The sequence below is a fragment of the Oryzias latipes genome, chromosome 21 (assembly GCF_002234675.1).
Source record: "Oryzias latipes chromosome 21, ASM223467v1".
NCBI lineage: Eukaryota > Metazoa > Chordata > Actinopteri > Beloniformes > Adrianichthyidae > Oryzias > Oryzias latipes.
This window is the reverse complement of record NC_019879.2, coordinates 16,470,198-16,489,560: the sequence shown is the minus strand read 5'-3', so window position 1 is coordinate 16,489,560 and position 19,363 is coordinate 16,470,198. Positions and strand designations below refer to the sequence as shown.

At 38.8% G+C, this 19,363-nt stretch overlaps 1 protein-coding gene across 2 annotated transcripts; it reads right to left on the bottom strand.

Moving 5' to 3' along the window:
• Positions 1 to 3,859: 3,859 nt before the first annotated feature.
• Positions 3,860 to 18,688, bottom strand: lss (lanosterol synthase). 2 transcript variants are annotated; one of them, XM_020713249.2, is made up of 22 exons: positions 18,557 to 18,688; positions 17,524 to 17,692; positions 17,282 to 17,420; positions 16,881 to 16,989; positions 13,633 to 13,754; positions 13,387 to 13,483; positions 13,126 to 13,261; positions 11,227 to 11,335; positions 10,868 to 10,986; positions 10,705 to 10,802; positions 10,490 to 10,517; positions 10,234 to 10,290; positions 9,528 to 9,599; positions 9,331 to 9,381; positions 6,852 to 7,001; positions 6,672 to 6,768; positions 4,976 to 5,081; positions 4,831 to 4,896; positions 4,678 to 4,758; positions 4,408 to 4,581; positions 4,222 to 4,300; positions 3,860 to 4,127 (listed from the first exon to the last, which is right to left on the bottom strand). In XM_020713249.2, the coding sequence occupies exons 1-22, from the start codon at positions 18,625 to 18,627 to the stop codon at positions 3,990 to 3,992; spliced, it is 2,268 nt and encodes a 755-aa protein (XP_020568908.2). In that variant the 5' UTR covers positions 18,628 to 18,688; the 3' UTR covers positions 3,860 to 3,989. The 2 variants fall into 2 exon arrangements, with proteins under 2 accessions (XP_020568908.2, XP_011487898.3); XM_011489596.3 differs by having other exon boundaries at positions 4,408 to 4,578.
• Between the last annotated feature and the right edge of the window lie 675 nt (positions 18,689 to 19,363).

The following is a 19,363-nucleotide window of genomic DNA, read 5'->3' as shown; positions in this document are numbered from 1 at the left end:
TTAGGCAAAACCTGCTGTCATCACTTATTTGTTTGAAAAACAGATCCCATTTAATCAGAATTGAAATCAACCTAGTCCTTAAAATTAATTAACACAATTCCTCACACTTTTGTTTAAAAGTGTTTTTAAAAAAGTTCCTTTTATCCTATTAGAACTCTTGAATACAGGAACCGGATTTCTCTGAATTTCTGTAACACTTCTGGTTTTCAGGCATCCTTGTTTTAGGTCGTGAACGTGTAAATCTGAACCATTTTCTGAAATTGTATAAATAGAAAAAAAACTGTAAGGACAAACAAAACACAGGGTCAGCTCACCTGTGTGACATGTTTGATATTTTAACATTCATTCGTGAAAGTAGATAAAAATGAGATGTTGGATATCACACCTCTTCCTTTTGCTTTGTCAGACTTAATGCCTTTCAGGACTTTTATCATAGTAAAATATGTTATCCTCATAATTTAGTGGAAATGGAAAACATAGAAAAATAGACTGAAGTCTTAAGGCTCAACTTCACCTGTATCAGTTAATAACCACACTCAAAATATTAAGCTCCAGAAGATGAGAACAACTATTTCTGGACAAAACTGATATTTTGCTGACCTCCCTCAAAAGCTTTTAGGGAATTAATATTAAACTGCAGACTAAATGAAAAGGTTTAACATTTCTAAGTATATTTTGGACAAGATTGCAGTTCTGAAACTTATAAATACAACACAAGCTTCCTCCCTATTGCACAAATATACGATTGTATGTGTTTTCATGCCAGTGTGATTTTAGAAATGTTGGCACTAAACACAGAAAAACAATACGCAAACCGACGACTGTCTGATATTCCCTCAATGGCCTTGTAGTAGAGTGTCTGCCCTGAGACATGGAGGTCGAGGGTTCAAGTGGGATCCAATGCCTCCCTGATTGATACTCAGCATTAAAGTCCCACTCTGATCATCTTTTGATCTATCTTAAAGGTCTTTGAATTATGATTATGCTGTTTATGAGCCAAAATAAAAAATACAGTTATTTTCTAGGACATAGATTCTGTAGAGCGGCAGTAATTTATTAGAAATTTGCCTCTTGTGGACGGGACTGTTGGCGAGGAGTAAAAATGTGCTCATTTCCAATTATCCATCCTGCCAGCCCACAGCCCCTCACAACCTCAACCCAACATTACTGTTGTAACAAAAATGACCATTGTTGGAGCTATCCAGCTGCAGTTTTTATTCAGATGTCTGTGGAGTCCCAAATTGTTTGTAATTAAAGAAATAAATATGGCCTTGTGCAATAACACCATCAACCAATAAATCTCTCATAAAATACGCTATAGAAAAAGATCATAAAATTGTTAAAAATCTGCACACAGATTTTAAATTCTCCATTACTTTGTTAAATATATTTCATTTTGCTTTAAAACCTGTTCATTATTTTAAAACAGCATTTTAAAATATTCATTTTTAATCATGTTGAATATTAATATAATTCTATGACTTTTTACAGAAACTCGGATGTCAAAGTCAATATTTTCCAAAGTAGCTTTGTTTTTATTTCACATTGCTGTTTTTCAGAATTAAATATTTATTTCGTAATGAGCTTTTTCAGTGGAATGAGTCTGTCTGTCAATCGGTGAAAGTGGGTGGGATCTAAATGCACATTGGCTGATCCCTTTAAATCAACTGGTATTCCTAGATACCCGCTCTGTGGTGTGCCAGTTACAAAGATTACATATTTCGGCAACATCTGCATGGCTTTGCTGAAATTAGCTGATCAAATATAGACAGACAATCTGACTGCTGCAGAAAATGCAAACATCAACAAACTCTGTTTTTTCTAGTTTGAAAGCCATTGAGCAACAGGTTCGTGCGGACCACACCACAGAAGAGCTTTCTTTAAGCGCCGGTCGTCCACGTCTTGGAGTGCCCTTTGAAATACCCAGGACTCTTGTTCTCTGTGCAGTGTTGCCAGATACTGTCCAAGTTTTCCAGCCCCAAAGTCGTCTGAAAGTTATGAGTGCTTTTTCTGTATTTAACACATATAAAAGGCGCAACGGGTTTTAAGGCGCATGTGTTTTAATAAAGGTTCTGGGAGCAAAACTGAGTTGGTGGTGATTTTTTTTTTCAGTCATCGAATCAGCATCCAAAAATCCATCAAAGTCCTCATCTTTTGTATCTAAAATGAAAAGCTGAGCTCAATTTCTCCGTCATCATCGGAGTCCGTCTCGTTGCCGTGCGGCTCCTTATGAATGATGCAAAAGCTCGAAGAACAGTGTAAGCAGACCTGTTAGCCCATGCATCAACAATCCTTAATATAAAAAAACAAAAAGGGGTTTCTACAAATTTACACCCTGGTTATCCGAAGAATTATAACCCCTTTTTCTGATAGTAAAACCTGTCCAACACAAAAGGCCTTCAGCTCTCATCTGTTTGCTCAGTTGTTGGACAGAACAAGTTAAAAGAAAAAGAAAAAGATTTTATTGGAGTAGGTCTTTAAGGGGTTGGATGATGAGTTAAACCACCAAGATGTGTCTTCAGCTCACTGCTTCCCAAGGCAATATGCGAAATTTTGTTACTCAATTATGTATGACAATATTGGGACTTTAATATTGCTTTATTGTAATTCTTATGGAAAAAAAAACAACTTTACACTTTACCATCACAGTTATACAGGCTGTAAAACTAGGTTCCAACTGTTTTTCTTGATTGAATTGTTTCACTGTAAATAAAGTTATAAATATAAAAACAATAAGGCATTCCTGGTGACCGAGTGTAAAAATAAAGTGTTGTTACTTCCTGTGGACCCCCTCTTCCCCTGGGTGTCCTCCTCCTGGGCGGGGATGGCCGGCCCCTGCCTTGCTATCTCCTGGACCAACCGCGGCCGGGTGGGTGGCTGCCTGGAGCACGGGGCGGGTCTCCCTTGGGGGGGTCCTGCCTCGTACCTGGGGTTGGGGGATGCCCAGAACTCCTGGGTGGTGATTAGGTGCTTGTAGGCGCTCTTCTGGGGCAGGGTCCCGCGTTGGGCCCTCCCGGCACGGCGGGGGGCTTGTCTCCTGGTTGGGCTGGAGCTTGCACTCTCTGCTCTCTGGCTTTGGGGGCCACCGTGGGGGTCCTGCTGGCCCTGGTCTGGGTTGCGGATATGATCGCCCGGGGGGCGGTGGTTCTCTTTCTGCTGCTGTGCGGGTGTTGGGGGGTTCTGGCAGCCGCTGTGGCGGGGTTCTCGGTGTGGGGATGGCTGGGCACTCTCCCTCCTTTTTAAATTCCATCATCCATTTTAGAAGAACATAAACACTCACTTGAGCACAGGTGTTAGCTCACCTTTGCACTAATAGTTTGTGTGACAGAATGAAATGTTTCACACTAGTTGGTTTGAATGCATAGGTATGCGTGTGTGAACATTATTTTTATAGCATACATGTTGACATGTGAACATTTTTGGAGCCAACAGGTATGTTTGTTGCATTTGAGTGTGTGTGTGGACAGGTCCCGCGCTTATAGACTTATATTACATCTGAACCTGACTGTAATGAGTATAACCATCCAGAAACTTGTTGCTTTATGCTGCTTCATGGTTTTACCTCCCCCTCCCCCTTTATAATCACCCTCCTATCTCCCCCTCTCTAATATCCCTCTCTCTTCTTCCCTCCTTTCCTTTTCCGTCCAGTCCAACAAAAAAATGATTTCCAAATATAATTAAAATGAATAAAGTTTGGCCTCGATTACAAAAGGGGTTTATTCAGACATACCTCTGGTTTGTCAGAAGATTCATAACCCCTGTTGTTAAAATAAAATATGTTTAACACAAGAGGCCTTCAGCTCTCATCTGTTTGCCCAGCTGTTGGACAGAACAAGTGAAGAAAAAAAGAAATAAGGTGTTGTGTTTCAATTTGTGGATTTAATGTTAAGCTATTCCACATTCTGTTAATTAAATACTTATTAATGTCTGCTGGTTTACTCTACTTTAACTACAGAGTAAATTGTCCCTTAAAGTACAGTCTTCTGTTTTCACAGCTTCATCTTTCCAGCCAACTGATTATTGGGGTAAAGCCGAGAGAAGCGGCCCAGGGTCCAGATTGGAAAAACGTTTCTGTAGGAAGTGTAGCTTATGGCACAGCTCTTGTTAAAAACACCAGCAATATTTTCCTGCAGGAAGGAAAACAAAATCCCATTACATTTAAATATTTGATAAAGTACTACATTGCATTTTAAAGTAGATTTGGAACAAATATTCAGTCACCTGAGGCCAGTCTCCATTGGGAAGCTGTTTATTAACCAGCAACTGAACTCCTCTCTCAATGGCTTGTCTGTTTGGATGCCTGATTACACACCATTTTAGATTAAAGTAAAACAGAACATAGATTTCTAAATAAGGATTTGTTTATTTCTGCATAACTACTGATGTTTATAGAAAGAAATGCTTTACCTGACGGCCATTAGCCCCAACAAAGCCCAGCAGGTGTTGTGTATCTGTGCGGCACTGCTTTGGACGTAGCATCGCTGCTCGCACGACTCAAAGTCTTCCCCCCACCCTCCATCTGACATCTGCCGGTCCAGCAGAAACTGACAAGCTTTCTGCACCTCCTCACACACACCACTGCTAACAAAGAAAATAAAAACTATTTTGTTATCCCACAAGGACTTCACTAAAAGTGTTGTTGCAATTTTTTTCCAGCATATTTTTTGCAGAACTTACTCTTGCTTGTAAGTGTGTCCCATGCAAGCAAAAGCTTCCAGTCCGAACCAGATCCCATACGTGAAACAAACTCCCCAAGATCTGAGCACAAGCACTGAACTACTTAGCATGTCAATAAGGAATTTTGCAGCAAAACAAAAAGTGAATTCTCACCCTTCCCAGGATCCATCAGGCCTTTGTACCCTCCTGCAGTACTCCAGTCCTTCATGCAGAGTTGACCTGAAAAATCACAAAATGTAAATTCAGAATTTCGACGTCATTCCCAACCTCCAATCCAAAATATGTGCTGTGTTTGAACCTTATCTCCTCTGCACGGTGATTTGGGTACACCTTCTGGAAGTGCCTCAGAGCCTGCATCACTGCTGAAGTACACTCCACATATGTGTAATCTATCATAATGTCACCTATTGAACACAGAGGAGAACACAGAGTGAAAATTCAGAAGCAACACCTGATCTACCAATTTTCCTCATCAATTTTTAGATTTAATACACATTCTGAGTGTTGCATTGAGAAGTTTCCTAGCTTTGGGAGTTACTAATCGTTATGAAAATGTTACAGCACACACAGCAGATATTGTTCATGGAGTACCACAGAGCTCAAAATTGGGTTTAATGACCTTTAGTTTTTCTTTCAGTTTTGGTGTAAATATTAACATAAGTAAAACACACATTATGTATAAGAATGATACAGCAATTGTCTATGTAAATGGTAAATGGCATATACTTATATAGTGCTTTACTACCTTCTTAGAAGGCCCAAAGTGCTTTCCAGTCTTTAAAGCAGAATCCTATAATCCTATGAATTCCCATTCATCCATGCACCGACATTCACACAATAATGATGGCCCCGCTGCTAAACACTGGTGCTAAACAATAACCACCAGGAGCAACCTGAAATTCACATTGTCGCCCAGAGTGGGAACTGAACCTGTGATCTTGATCACACTACCTCTGCACCATTGTCACCCAACTCGAGATGTAAAAAAGTATTTTTACTTCTTTTGTGGATTACAACTAGTATTAGAAACACAGTGAGCCTTAATGGATTTGTTGATCTTACCTCAAGAAACGCTCGAACGAGTGAAAATTCAGAAGCAACACCTGATCTACCAATTTTCCTCATCAGTTTTTAGATTTAATACACATTCTGAGTGTTGCATTGAGAAGTTTCCTATCTTTGGGAGTTACTAATCGTTATGAATTGCTCTTTTGATTTTCTTTTGTTTCAAGTTTTCTTGGTCTTTCTGCAGGCTGTAACTCCGCCCATTCCCCGGTGGATCCTGTTGAACAGTCTCAACCACCTGCACTTTGCTTGCTATCATCATTGCATTTAAGGAGACATTTAATCCTGCCTCAAATAAAATAAATGTATTAGTTCTTACCTGAGGCTTATCCTACTATGTCTGGGAAAAGTTTTTTTTTCAATTTTTGAGTCTCTCTTTATATTTGTGGTGTTTTCTTTTTACGTCTGGGTTCGAGCCGGATTACTATGCTGGTGTGGTTCTGATGGCATTTTGCACCACAGTAAACTGAGCTGCTGAAAACTACCGGTAACAAAATACTGTTAAAGTCTCATCATCTTTTGATCACTTTTAAAAGGATATCCAGTGATCTTTACTTATTTTTATGCAGTTTTTAGCCCAAATCAAAAAACCTGCATCGGACATAGTTTCAACAAAGCGAAAGTAGTTCATTAGAACTTTGACTCTGAGTTTTGGGTGGGACTGTTGGTGCAGAGCAACCCCCTTACCCCTCTGTTGCTCTGTTTACATGCAATTCTAATCTCAACTTTCTTTATAAATGTCATCCATTATAAGAAAAATGCCAGAAGAACATGTTAAAAACAACAAAAACACACACATTTTTTTTTTTATCAGAATGGGTCTTTAAACTGCTAACAAGCAAACCCTCAGCATGTGTCTTACTGACAGAGTTTTGTGAAAACAAACAATAGAGTAACATGTGGTGTTAAGTATGATGCTGCAGACCTACCAAACACCTCAGAGGGATTTAGCAGCTCCAAGAGTCTCCCTCCTCTTTTAGTTTCATATGTAGCAAATCCACCATCTGAATTTTTCATGCTCAGCAGCTTAAAAGGATAGCAAGTAAATTGTAATACAGTATACAAGGCTTTACAGGGAAATGACCAATCGGTTCTGCCAATAGACTCACCACATTGACAGCATCGTACAAACGCTCAGAAGGGATGTGATCCTTAATGAAGGGACAGAGTTCCTGCAGCAGCATCACTGACTTCAGGCCCTCTGCTGTGCAGTCTGCCACAATCCAACCACATTCACGAGTACTGAAGGGGAAGCCGCCCTAACACAGATTTGTTTAGAAATATCGTGAGATAAAAAAGTATTTAGTCTGCCACAAATTATCCAAGTTCTTCTCCTAATAAATGACAGAGGAATGTAATTTTCATCATTTTTTGAAGGTACACTTCAAAAATGAGAGTCCAAATTCAGGAAATCACATTGTAGAATTTTTAATAAAATGTTGTTCACCTTTAGGCATATCCCTTTAGGGGTCGCCACAGCGAAGCAGCTTTCACTGATTCGCAGAGGTGGTTTAGCAACGTTTTTTAAGCTGGATGCCCTTCCAACCTTGCATTTTATCCTTATCCCTGTATTTTGTTCTTATTACCAAATACTTCTTCTTCATCATAATTTGCAAATAAATTCTCTGCAAAGAAAGTGGTTGTGAATGTTTTTTTTTTCAGATTCTGCCTCTCATAGTTGAGGTATAGCAATGAAGAAAAATTATCTATTATCTACAGTCCCTGACAAAAGTCTTGTCGCTCGTCCATTTTGTAGAAACAAAAGGGTATAACCTCACTTTTAATGAATCCATTGGTTTTAGAAATGTCGCATATGAAAGCTAAAACCCTCCCAAATTATGTTCAATATACTAAAATAGAATTGCTTAACTGAAGAAAGATTGATCATTTAATGAACACAGAAAGGTCACATTTTGGCAAGACAAAAGTTTTGTCGCCTTGTCATATGATGCACCCAATCCTAGATTACAGCCTCACCTGTGATCAATTACTGATCAATCAATTAGTGGGTGTGTATAAAAAGAACCCCAGCACACCAGGCCGTCACATCAACTGCAACTTGACCTCTGACAACATGCCTAAGATTCACCCTGAGACCAAAGTGTTGATTATAAAGAGGCTGAAGACCAGATCCACTGTTGAAGTGGCTGACACCTTCGATGTGTCTCAGCGTCAAGTACAAAGACTAAGAAAAAGATTTGAAGAGACTGGAGAGGTTTTTGACAAGCCCAGATCAGGCAGACCCGCAAGACAACTGCTCGGGAGGACCGTTTGTTGGTTCGAAAATCCAAGGCCAGCCCCTTTTCCACTGCAGCAGAGCTCCACCAGGCCTGGTCACCTCAAGTCCCTGTGTCAAGCAGAACAGTTTGTAGAATTCTGTCTCAAAATGGCCTCCATGGTCGAATCAGTGCCCAGAAACCAGCACTAAACAAAAGGCAATTGAAAAACTGTGTGGCATTTGCCAAGGCCCACAGCCTGCTAAAAGGATGGACGCTGGAAAAGTGGCAGAAGGTGGATTTCTCAGATGAGTCTTCAGTTGAATTACATCACAGCCGCCGCAAATATTGCAGGAGACCAACTGGAGCCCGCATGGACCCAAGATTCACCCAGAAAACAGTTAAGTTTGGTGGCGGAAAAATCATGGTCTGGGGTTACATCCAGTATGGGGGTGTGCAAAACATTTGCAGGGTGGAAGGCAATATCAATTGCCTAAAATATCAAGAAGTATTAGCTACCTCTTACATTCCCAACCATAAAAGGGGTCAAATTCTGCAGCAGGATGGAGCTCCATCGCATACTTCCATCTCTTCATCAAAGTTCCTCAAGGTGAAGAAGATCAAGGTGCTCCAGGACTGGCCAGCCCAGTCACCAGACATGAACATCATTGAGCATGTCTGGGGTAGAATGAAAGAGGAAGCATGGAAGACGAAACCAAAGAATCTTGATGAACTCTGGGAGGCATGCAAGACTGCTTTCTTTGCTATTCCTGATGACTTCATCGATAAATTGTATGAATCATTGTCAAACCGCATGGATGCTGTCCTTCAAGCTCATGGAAGTCATACAAGATATTAAATATGGATCTCACAGTAGCACTACTTAATTCACTGATGTTATGCAACATATTTTTGTTTTTAAAGTAAATTATTTGTTAAATTTTCACATTACTCTCTGTAGGCGACAACTTTTGTCTTGCCAAAATGTGACCTGTGTTCATTAAATGATCAATCTTTCTTCAGTGAAGCAATTTTATTTTAGTATATTGAACATAATTTGGGAGGGTTTTAGCTTTCCCATGAGACATTTCTAAAACCAACGGATTCATTAAAAGTGAGGTTATACGCTTTTGTTTCTACAAAATGGATAAGCGACAAGACTTTTGTCAGGGACTGTATTTGAGTGGTAGACCTTGTACAACTGGTGGCTGACTGAATACTTTTTTGCCCAACTCTATAAACGGCTTGCTCTGCTTTTGCATCCATGTAATTTCTAAAGTCTTATTTTTTTAAGATAAATATTAAATTAACTGTAGTTTCCATTAACACATACTATACACTCATTCATTACATGCTTTGGAAAATATTGTACCTTGTTCATCTGTCTGTAGTATTTTTGATATTCTGGAGGATTCTCAGGTATCTGCATGATTGGAAAAACTGATTAGACGTTTCAAATATTATTTTTTATAAAAGTATCTATAAATTCTGGTCACAATGTTAAATTTTTGACAAAATTCTCCGTGGTGACCTTAATAAAACATAAGCCTTATGCTGATTTTACTATACCTGTGTAATATTGAGGAAGCGATGGGCCTCATGAAGACAGTCGGTGAATCTGCTGTCATTCTGGGCTCCTGCCTGAAACAAGCCAAACATATGAGGTTACGACAAATGCAGATGTTTTACTTTATTTTTATTACTATAAGAATTAGGATGTCTGATGAGAAAAGTGTACAGGAGATATTTAAAATGATAACAACCTAATCTTGTAAAAATGTTACAGCACACACAGCAGATATTGTTCATGGAGTACCACAGAGCTCAAAATTGGGTTTAATGACCTTTAGTTTTTCTTTCAGTTTTGGTGTAAATATTACCATAAGTAAAACACACATTATGTATAAGAATGATACAGCAATTGTCTATGTAAATGGTAAATGGCATATACTTATATAGTGCTTTACTACCTTCTTAGAAGGCCCAAAGTGCTTTCCAGAATCCTATAATCCTATGAATTCCCATTCATCCATGCACCGACATTCACACAATAATGATGGCCCCGCTGCTAAACACTGGTGCTAAACAATAACCACCAGGAGCAACCTGAAATTCACATTGTCGCCCAGGGTGGGAACTGAACCTGTGATCTTGATCACACTACCTCTGCACCATTGTCACCAAACTCGAGATGTAAAAAAGTATTTTTACTTCTTATGTGGATTACAACTAGTATTAGAAACACAGTGAGCCTTAATGGATGTGTTGATCTTACCTCAAGAAACGCTTGAACAGCAAAACAAGTGTCCCAGAGCTGGGATCCATTTGTTCCCTGATAGAGAGAAACGTAACAAAAAACTATTTTTAGAGGCCACGAAAGTCTAAAGTTCAGAAATAATAAAAACAAGGGAATAAATAAAACTTTAAGACAGATTTGTTTCCAATCTGCTTGTCATTGTTGCCCGTCGTAGTCTATCAACCCTTCTTAAGCAGGACTTCTGAGATAAAAGCAAATCAAAGAAAACATTTACCTGCATTTTCATGCCATCTAATCCCAGCCTGCAAAAAAACAACATATTTCTGGTTAATTTTCTTGTAAAACATCAAGGAAGGGCAAATATTTCCTGAAAGATTCCTTTAAGATGTTTTATCCAAGACAAAATCTCCTTTGATCGTGTAATATGAATTAGAAGCAGTGACAGCCATAATTAATTTAGTTAGTATATAATGACAGCGGTTTACGGACCAGAGATAGTCGGGTATTCTGGAGACATGTTCCTGAAAGGCTGCTGAAGAAGCACCATCCACATACCAGCGAACTAGCATGTTGATAGTCTTGGAGATCTGAGGAGAATGACAACATTTATCCTAAACAGATTTATTCCCAGTTCTATTTTAGAGTCCCGTACCGGTCCAATGCTGATGCACTTAGTGAAGCGGTTATCGGCCTGGATGTGCTCGTATAGTTCTTTGACCGCCATTTTTCTTAACGCAGCACTGTGATGAGCTTCATACATGTTTAACACCACTGCAGGGAAAATAACAAATGGAATTAAGGTTAGTTATTTAGAAACCAGCTAGGTTCAGACATAGAAAAGAATTATTACATATTGGAGTTAAACAACTGAGGTTTTACAGTTCATGTTTTGCTGGAGCATCTTGAAAGATTACCTGTCTATTTACTTACTAAAGTTCCTAATTGCTATTTGTTAATGAAAGCAAAAACAAAAATCAAATTTATTGTTTAATTCATCACAACAATACTCACTGTAAGCCACAGTTAGCAGTGTGCTGTGAGGCGTGTATAGGTCGGATGGAGCCACATTGTTCCTCTGAGCAGGCCAGTTAACAGAAGCATAATCCTGAACATACAACTCCTGAGAACAAAGATCAATGAAAAAATGTGCATTACTAAGTATATTAAAATCAGTCAAATATTTCATTCAACTTTTTCTTCAACTTATTATAAATGTTACGGTTTCTCCATAGTGACCATTTTGTGATTTTTAAGACTAAAGTAGAGAAGAGTGGAGCCTTCAGATTATGAAAGGCAGACCTTTTTAAGTTTAAATTCTACAATCACAATGTTTTTTAAGGCACAAGTGTTTACAATCACTGATGTTCAGGCTCAAGATTAAGATTGACTACTAACAAACAATGTATGATTTAGTAAAGAATCTATTTGTGATATTTTGGACGATGTGAACTACAGTCAATGAAGAAACGGTAAACACTGCACAAAAAAACCCCAATTAATTATAAAGCGTGAATTTGTAGGTGCATATTTTAATTGATTTAAAGCAGGGATGTCAAAGTCAAATACACTGAGGGCCAAAAAAACAAATTGGCTATAAGCCGAGGGCCGGACTGGTTCAATGTTTATTAAAACATATTGAAATGGTTGCACGTAGCTTATTGAACCAAGACCTAACATAATGTATCATTTAATGATTAAATGAATAATCAGGAAAACATTTTTGAGCAGGCACACAGACAAGAACAAACTGCCTTCAAAGAAAAATCACATGTCCTGTATATTAAATGAATAAAGTAATATTTTCTTACGGCTCTGTCAGTAAGTTGAAGAGAAAACATTTTCAACAGGCAAACAGCAAAAAAGCAATTTTCCTTCAAAAACAAAAATGTTCCTTATATCAAGATAAATGCAAAAATGAAACTGCATGCACTATAAATATTATAAATATTATGCTGCTCTATTATCCTACCAATTACTGCTTCAAATAGTAAAATGAGAAAATATAGAATAAATCAAATCAGTTGTATTCTTTCTCATGGCTCTTAACTGCAATTTCCCCTGAGTCCATTAACTGAAAAATAATTATAAATAAATAAAATAAAATAAAATGCAAAAATATATGGCACACAGACAAAACAATACGTCCTTCAAAGAAAAATCCCATTTCTTGTAGAAACAAATGTAAAAATTTAACTGAATTAAAAACTAAAAATACATTAATGCTCTGTGATGCTCACTTGTCTGAGGATGAGCCTGTACTTGGTGGTGTCTCATCTTTTGTACAAGTTCAATGTTCGGGGTAAGGCTCTGAGCTGAGGAAATCCTCAGGATTGAGTGAAGGTGCTGATCAGTAAGACGGCTCCTGTGTGATGTTTTGTTTAGCTTCATCAAAGAGAACAGTCTTCACACAGGTATGTGCTGCCAAACATAGAGAGCGTCTGAGCAGATTGGATGCGCAGCTCGGCTATTGTGTCTGGGATGAATGATGAAGCCGAGGTCCGCTTGCTGCGCTGCGGTGAGTTCGCGGGTTACCGTTGCATTATGGGAAACGTAGTATTGTTGCGTGCAAAACACCAGCGGGCGGCTACAGCCTGCGGGCCGGTTCTAATACTAATCAAATATCATCCCGGGGGCCATAGATAACTCATTCGCGGGCCGGATTCTGCCCGCGGGCCTTGACTTTGACATATGTGATTTAAAGGATTCCATAATATGCAAAATGATCTGATATTAAAACTATTAAAACTATTAAAAAAAATGATATTTTACAGCAAAACTGTGTGATATTTATTATGTCAGCCAAAAAAAGTAAAGGACAAAATCAAACTAGGGTGATTTGTCACATGATCAATTTAGTCATGGTTCCAAAGCACCATGGCCCCCTCTTGTGGTTGGTTTTCTCTTCCATACCTGTCTGAGGCTAAGAACGAGGGAATCCTCCTGTGCTTTGAGTCTGACGGCGTAACAGTAGCTCATGGGAAGGTAGACTTGGCGGCAGTGACACCACAGCGTAGAGGGATGGGCTGGCATCCAGGTGGGGAACAGCCTGAAACATGATAAATGAATGTGGAGTTGTGGAAAACAGCCTTTCATGGAAGTCTGTCCCTCTGCTCTGCTGTATTAAACAGCTGGTGAGAATTCCTTTGTGCAGAGGACACTTTCAATACGTACCACATCTCTGGTAGTAACGTGTTGATTCCTTCCCAACTGTAGACATTTAAAATGGCCAACCAAAATTTACCCCAAGAGGGAATTCCAACTGCTCCACCTGCAAGAAACTCTCCACTTAAATATCTTTTCATTTAACAAAATAATGTAACACGATTTAGTAATTTTGCACAGATTTTTTACAGTTTGTGTTTCTGCAGCAGTGGGTCAGCAGTGATCTTCCCTGACTGTGTGAGTTTATAATCTGACCTTTGTCGTGCAGGTTGTTTCTGGCACGGACCATATCTGGATCATCAGCATCCACACCCAGGATTCTCAGGGATACATAACTCAATGCAGTGCCAAAAACTGTTGACTTATCTTCTATATGTCTGCAGAGAAACATGAACACACAAATCAGCCTTAAACTTTACTTCAAATAACAGAACAAACGCTGTTGCATGCCTCAGTTTAAACATGCGTTTCTGTGTCCGAGCTGCATGTAAAAACAGAAATCTCAGTCACCTATTTTGCTGTTTTTTCCTTATAAACTATGTGGTTAAAAGAGCCACTATTTTCGTTTTCTTGGTTAAATCAGCCGTCACTTCATTTTAAATACAGGACAGAAACAGTGTTAAAATTGCTTGGAAAAGGTTTCCAGACTCTGTGGTGCCTCAACAGAAATTATAGAGCTACTGATGAAGGTGATTGTGTGACTATTATGCAAATTTAAATTTGAATTATAATTTGATAAATACAAAATACATTCGAGTATGAATGTTTGAAAAACTTTACAAATGAAAGGGATTTTAAAAAAATGCTAAAGACCTCTTTTTCAGACTTTGACATGAAATAAAAATAAATTCTCAAATTATTAGATCACCATTCCTTTAAAGTACTAGTAGTTAATAGAGTACTACCAAGCAAAATATTAAGTTATTTTACTGAAACTTTTTAAAGTAATCTATTACTAGAATGTCACACAAATAGAATTGACATCAGTTAGCAGACTTCAACTTGGCATAGAACCTGTTCCTCAAATTAGTACTTCGCCAATCCTGCATAGTGCCGTGTAATACTTCATTGAGAACTAACACACAAAGCATTCATGTTTTTCTGTATAATTTCTGAGTAATCCATCAGTGAAATCTAATAAAATGAGAAAAGTTGACATCATTTAGTACATTTTAGATTTGAATAAAACCTGGTTCTCGAATTAGAACACATTTTCTGCACAGTACCACTGTGCAGAAAATGTACTTCATATAGTACTACCACTAAAAATATGAATTTATTTTCCTTAATAACTAAGGTCAAGTTCACCATTTATCTGAGACTTCAGTAGTGGATTACTAAGAAACTTTACAGTAAAATATATTTTGTGTGGTAGTATTCTGAAGTACCGTAAATTCCGGGTTATAAAGCGCACCCGATTACAAGCCAGTGTGCATGGCTCATTACCACACTGTGGGCAGGTACTGGCCTTGTCTCAAATTCATGTATCTAATTACACCCACATCTGAAACAGCATGCACCTCTATTCTGTTCACAAGTTCCTCAGTTATGGGTTTTTTTATTTGATTTTTTTTTTAACTTATTGACAAACTAGGTATCATACATAAAATTACTAACAGTAACCATATAATCAACATTACATCCCTCAGTTATGATGAGGAAATTTACATCCGCGATCCCCCATTTCCCATGAGTCTTAGGGGCTAAAGGCGGGGCCAACGCCCGGCTCGCCACACTGTTGTTCGTGTTTAAGAATGAGCAAGGAGCAGCAGTGCATGGAGGGGTGAAAAGGAACAGCTCTCCTTCCACTTGTGTCGCGGCAGCATTATGGTACTAACGGGGCTGGTTAAAAAACATCAGTAAAATAGCGCGCGCCTCAGCGCGATACGCGCGCCTCAGCGCGGCGCGTTCGTCAGAAGCTTCCTTTCACAACAAACACTTGTTGCTCCCCGGACGCCTCTGCGCTCCGCGCTCTCCAAGCGGGCTCCTTGTCTCCCCTTCCTATCCGAAAAGCTCACTTGGTGGCTGTGAGCTTTTCAATGCAAAATTCCGCTCAGTCAGAAACCGTAAAAACGACCAAATGGATTTGTGTTTCCAGTCGTGTCCCGACAAAATAAAGGCTGATGTTATTCACACATATTTACGTGCAGCCAGCCGAGTCACTATGACTCAGAGGTAAATACACTTCTGAGCATGCGCTGTTCTCTCCGTCACGCAGCTGACCGGCATTTCCATTTGCTGATGGGGGATTTTTTCACGCTGCTTTTAACGATTGCTTTTAACTTGAAAGCTTTATCATATTGTAGCGGCGATCAAGTGCACGTTGGGTCTAATGGCACCAAAGGATTCTGGGATGCGGCCGGGCATGCGTGTTTCTTTTTGTTGAACCATGACTGAAGTGTCTAAGACCTGAAGTGACTTCCATGCTGTTTGGCTGCTCAGAAGTGTGTTAAAAAAAATGACTTGTGCTTGGTGGTGGATGGCGCATACAAAACCATTCACCGAGCCTGAATGTTCATACATGGCGGACGCCAATCAAATCAATAAATTAGCCGCGTCACAGAATAAGCCGCAGGGCTGTGAGCGCAGGAAAAAGGTAGCGGCTTGTAGTACGGTACTAAGTTATACTGTGAAGGGATGGTGATCTACTAATAGAAGTAACAGGTCACAGTCTAAAAAAGAGGTCATGTGAGTTTTTGAAATCCATTTAATTAGTAAACGTTTCCAAATCTGCAAACTAACATATTCTATTCTGTTTTGCATGTTTATGACTATAACCATTTTAGCATTTTCAAAAAAACTCAATGTATTGTATTAGTAGCTCTACTGTCCGTTCCACCGTGGCTGCAACGGTGTTACAGTCCATAGATTATAAGCGCAGTGCTTAAAATCCAGTTAATGGCTAATTTGACCACGAAAATGCGATTAGCAGGTCACTTGATCGCAGTTCAAAAACCTTTTGTCCATGACATTCTTTCACAACTGTGTATCTTTGTCTTTTTTCTTTGTGTAATATCAGCCCTGAAGAGACTTGGGAAAAGGTTGCAGATCTTTGAATCAAGAGTGTCAAACAGGAACAAAGAAAACTGTAAAGGGCAGATAGGAATTGCATTAAGAGACACTACAGTACAACTGTTAAAATGCAGTTTTGGTTTAATTCTATTAACATTACATTGTTCACATCTACTGTTTTTTGGACAAAGTTAATGAATGAGACGGGGAAATTGAGGATCACTATTTTGTAGAAGCTACACCACCCAAAACTAAACTTTGAGCACATTTTAAAAAACTGCAACTTAGTTTAGATTTAACTATATTTTATTAGTTTCACCCTGAGTTTGTTTTGATTGTGTCCAAGTCAAGTATGAGCACGTGTTATGTTTTTTGTAGTTAGTTAGGTATTCCTTCTGACGAAGAATGCTTCATTTGAAATAAACACAAAAAGTGCAAAGTACACGTTTTCACCTCTGAAAGCTGTTTATGTCATGAAATTTGTCACTTACAGACCCCAGCCTCCATCTGGCAGCTGAACTGAGCGAAGGTATCTCACCATCTCTTTCTTCCAGGCTTCAGGCAACGGGATCTGAGCCACATGGCATGTTATAAGGAGGCCTGGAAAGAAAACACGGACAAGCAGAAAGACGATAAGTTCACATAAACACATTGGTGGATAAACCTCAATTGGAGATTCAGACAAATACAACTGAGCTTCCTGTGAAGCTCTACTACACGATGCTTTAGGTTTTGTACAAGATATTTGTAAAAGACGCCATGGAGATCTGGAAGAATAAGAGACTATAAATAACTTTTCCTAACATTGGCTTTGGAAATCTACTATGGGTGAATAGAACTGGAATTGAAAATAGCAGCATTTAAACATTTATATAGGAATAATCGGATGTACCTGGGAGCAGGAAGAGGGGTCCACCATAGTCCCCAGCCCAGTGACCGTCTTCAGCCTGGAGTAGACTGTAGAACTGCATACCTTTCACAGAGGCATCAGAAGCAGTGACGGCAGCTGGACTATCAGAAACAAACTTGCTCTGAGGACACATGAAAAGTTCCAAAAGTAAAAGCAAACATATTGATTTGAGCTTATTTGACAAAATACCACAGTTCCAAAATACAAGCTGATGGTGGACGCACAGTATCCAAGCCAAGACTAAATGCTTCTAGCATGGTCTGCTCTCTGTCTGGGGTGTCGTTTTCCTCCACATAGCTCCAGGTCTGTCTGCCTTCATTGTTGGTCAGCCTCCAGCGGCTCAGGTCTGTGGCTGGTTCTGTCTTGTAAGGTCCTCCTCTCCTTCTCAGGTGTCTGTACATAACATCACACCTAAGATCATCTCAAGATCTTTTGAGTCGAGGATAAAGTTCTTCAGGAAATGCATATTTTTGTCAAATATTACAGCAAGTGAAAATCGCACAGTGAAAAACAATAAATGAACAAACAAAACTAGCTAAAGACAAACAGTTTTTTAACAACTAGATTACTTAGGACTTTTCCAGTTTATATTGTGTTTCATTTTTTACCATTTCATTTTTATTTCTGTAAATTAAGTTTACTTTATGACATATTTATCTTTTTCACGGAAACCAGAAAAAGATAGTGGTATGTGACATTGCTGATTGGATGATGATGATGTTTAATCCATCATTTTTGATTGAAACTTTATTAACATGAAGCGATACTGGATATCATCATCCAAATCAGTGGTCTCCCATAGAACCTCCATTTTCCGGTTTCTCATTGTGTTTAGCATTTTTTTTGTTTTGTTGCTGGAAATTAGTATTGTTTTCCAAAATGTTTTTTTTTTTTGTATTTAGGTTCCTGAAATTCAGTCTAATTTTCTAAAATATTATATATATATATTTTTTCATATTTGCTTTGCTCTTTTGATGTCGTGATCTTAAAACGTTTTGCGTCGAGTGATTTGTTGATGTGATTTATAAATAATGTAGTCAATAGACTTGTACGTCATTAATTTATATTTTCATATAGACTAGCTATTAATTTTGCTTAATTACATAAAATAAAGAAAGATAAAAACACAGAAAACTTACTTGTTTTTTATTTAACGCTGGATAGTTTGAACGCACTAACGTTTTTATTTTCGTATGTATGTTTAGTGGAAGTAGAAACTAGTTTCTTAAATTAATCAAACGTGGATAAAATACTTACGTTCCCTCGGTCATCGCTGCGACGTTTGTCAACCCCAGACTTAACTTACTTTTCAGCCTCTTGAAATGCATTAATTTTACCTCTGTGGATGAGTTAGTAAGACACGCCTTTTTCTACATTTGTGGGAACTGTAGTGACAGCAGGGCACTGAAGTTCTGTTATCGAGACATACTGACTACAATCCCCAGCAGTCTTTGCGGTGCCTTCCGAGGTATTCGCGACATGGAGAGACATGAGCAGAGACTTGGCTGTCCAATTGTCAGAAGGAATACCTAAGAGTGGGCGGGTCTATGATAAGGTCCACCAATCAGATTATTACAATGAAAACATTACACGTGCTATACTTGACTTGGAACTTCTATGTTCCAAAATAATAGACCAGAATAATAATAAACACTTTCATAAAGTAATTAAGGAAATAATGTCACAATTTATTTATATAAAGATGACAAAAAATATAGCCATATGCTGTTGCATTTACAAATTTTCATTTTTTTTCATTCATCTTCTGCAGTTTTATCCCTTTTAGGGTCACAGGGCTGCCGGAGCCTATCCCAGCCACTTGTGGGCGAAGGCAGGGGATCACACACCCATTTACACCTAGGGACAATTTAGCTTAACCAATTAACCTGTTTTTGGACGGTGGGAGGAAGGTGGAGACCCTGGAGAAAACCCACGCAGGCATGGGGAGAACATGCAAACTCCACAGAAATGTCCCCCACTGGTGCTCTGTTTCAGGTCCCACAGCCAGGACTTGAACCACAGGCCTTCTTGCTGTGAGGCAAGAGAGCTAATCACTGCGCCACC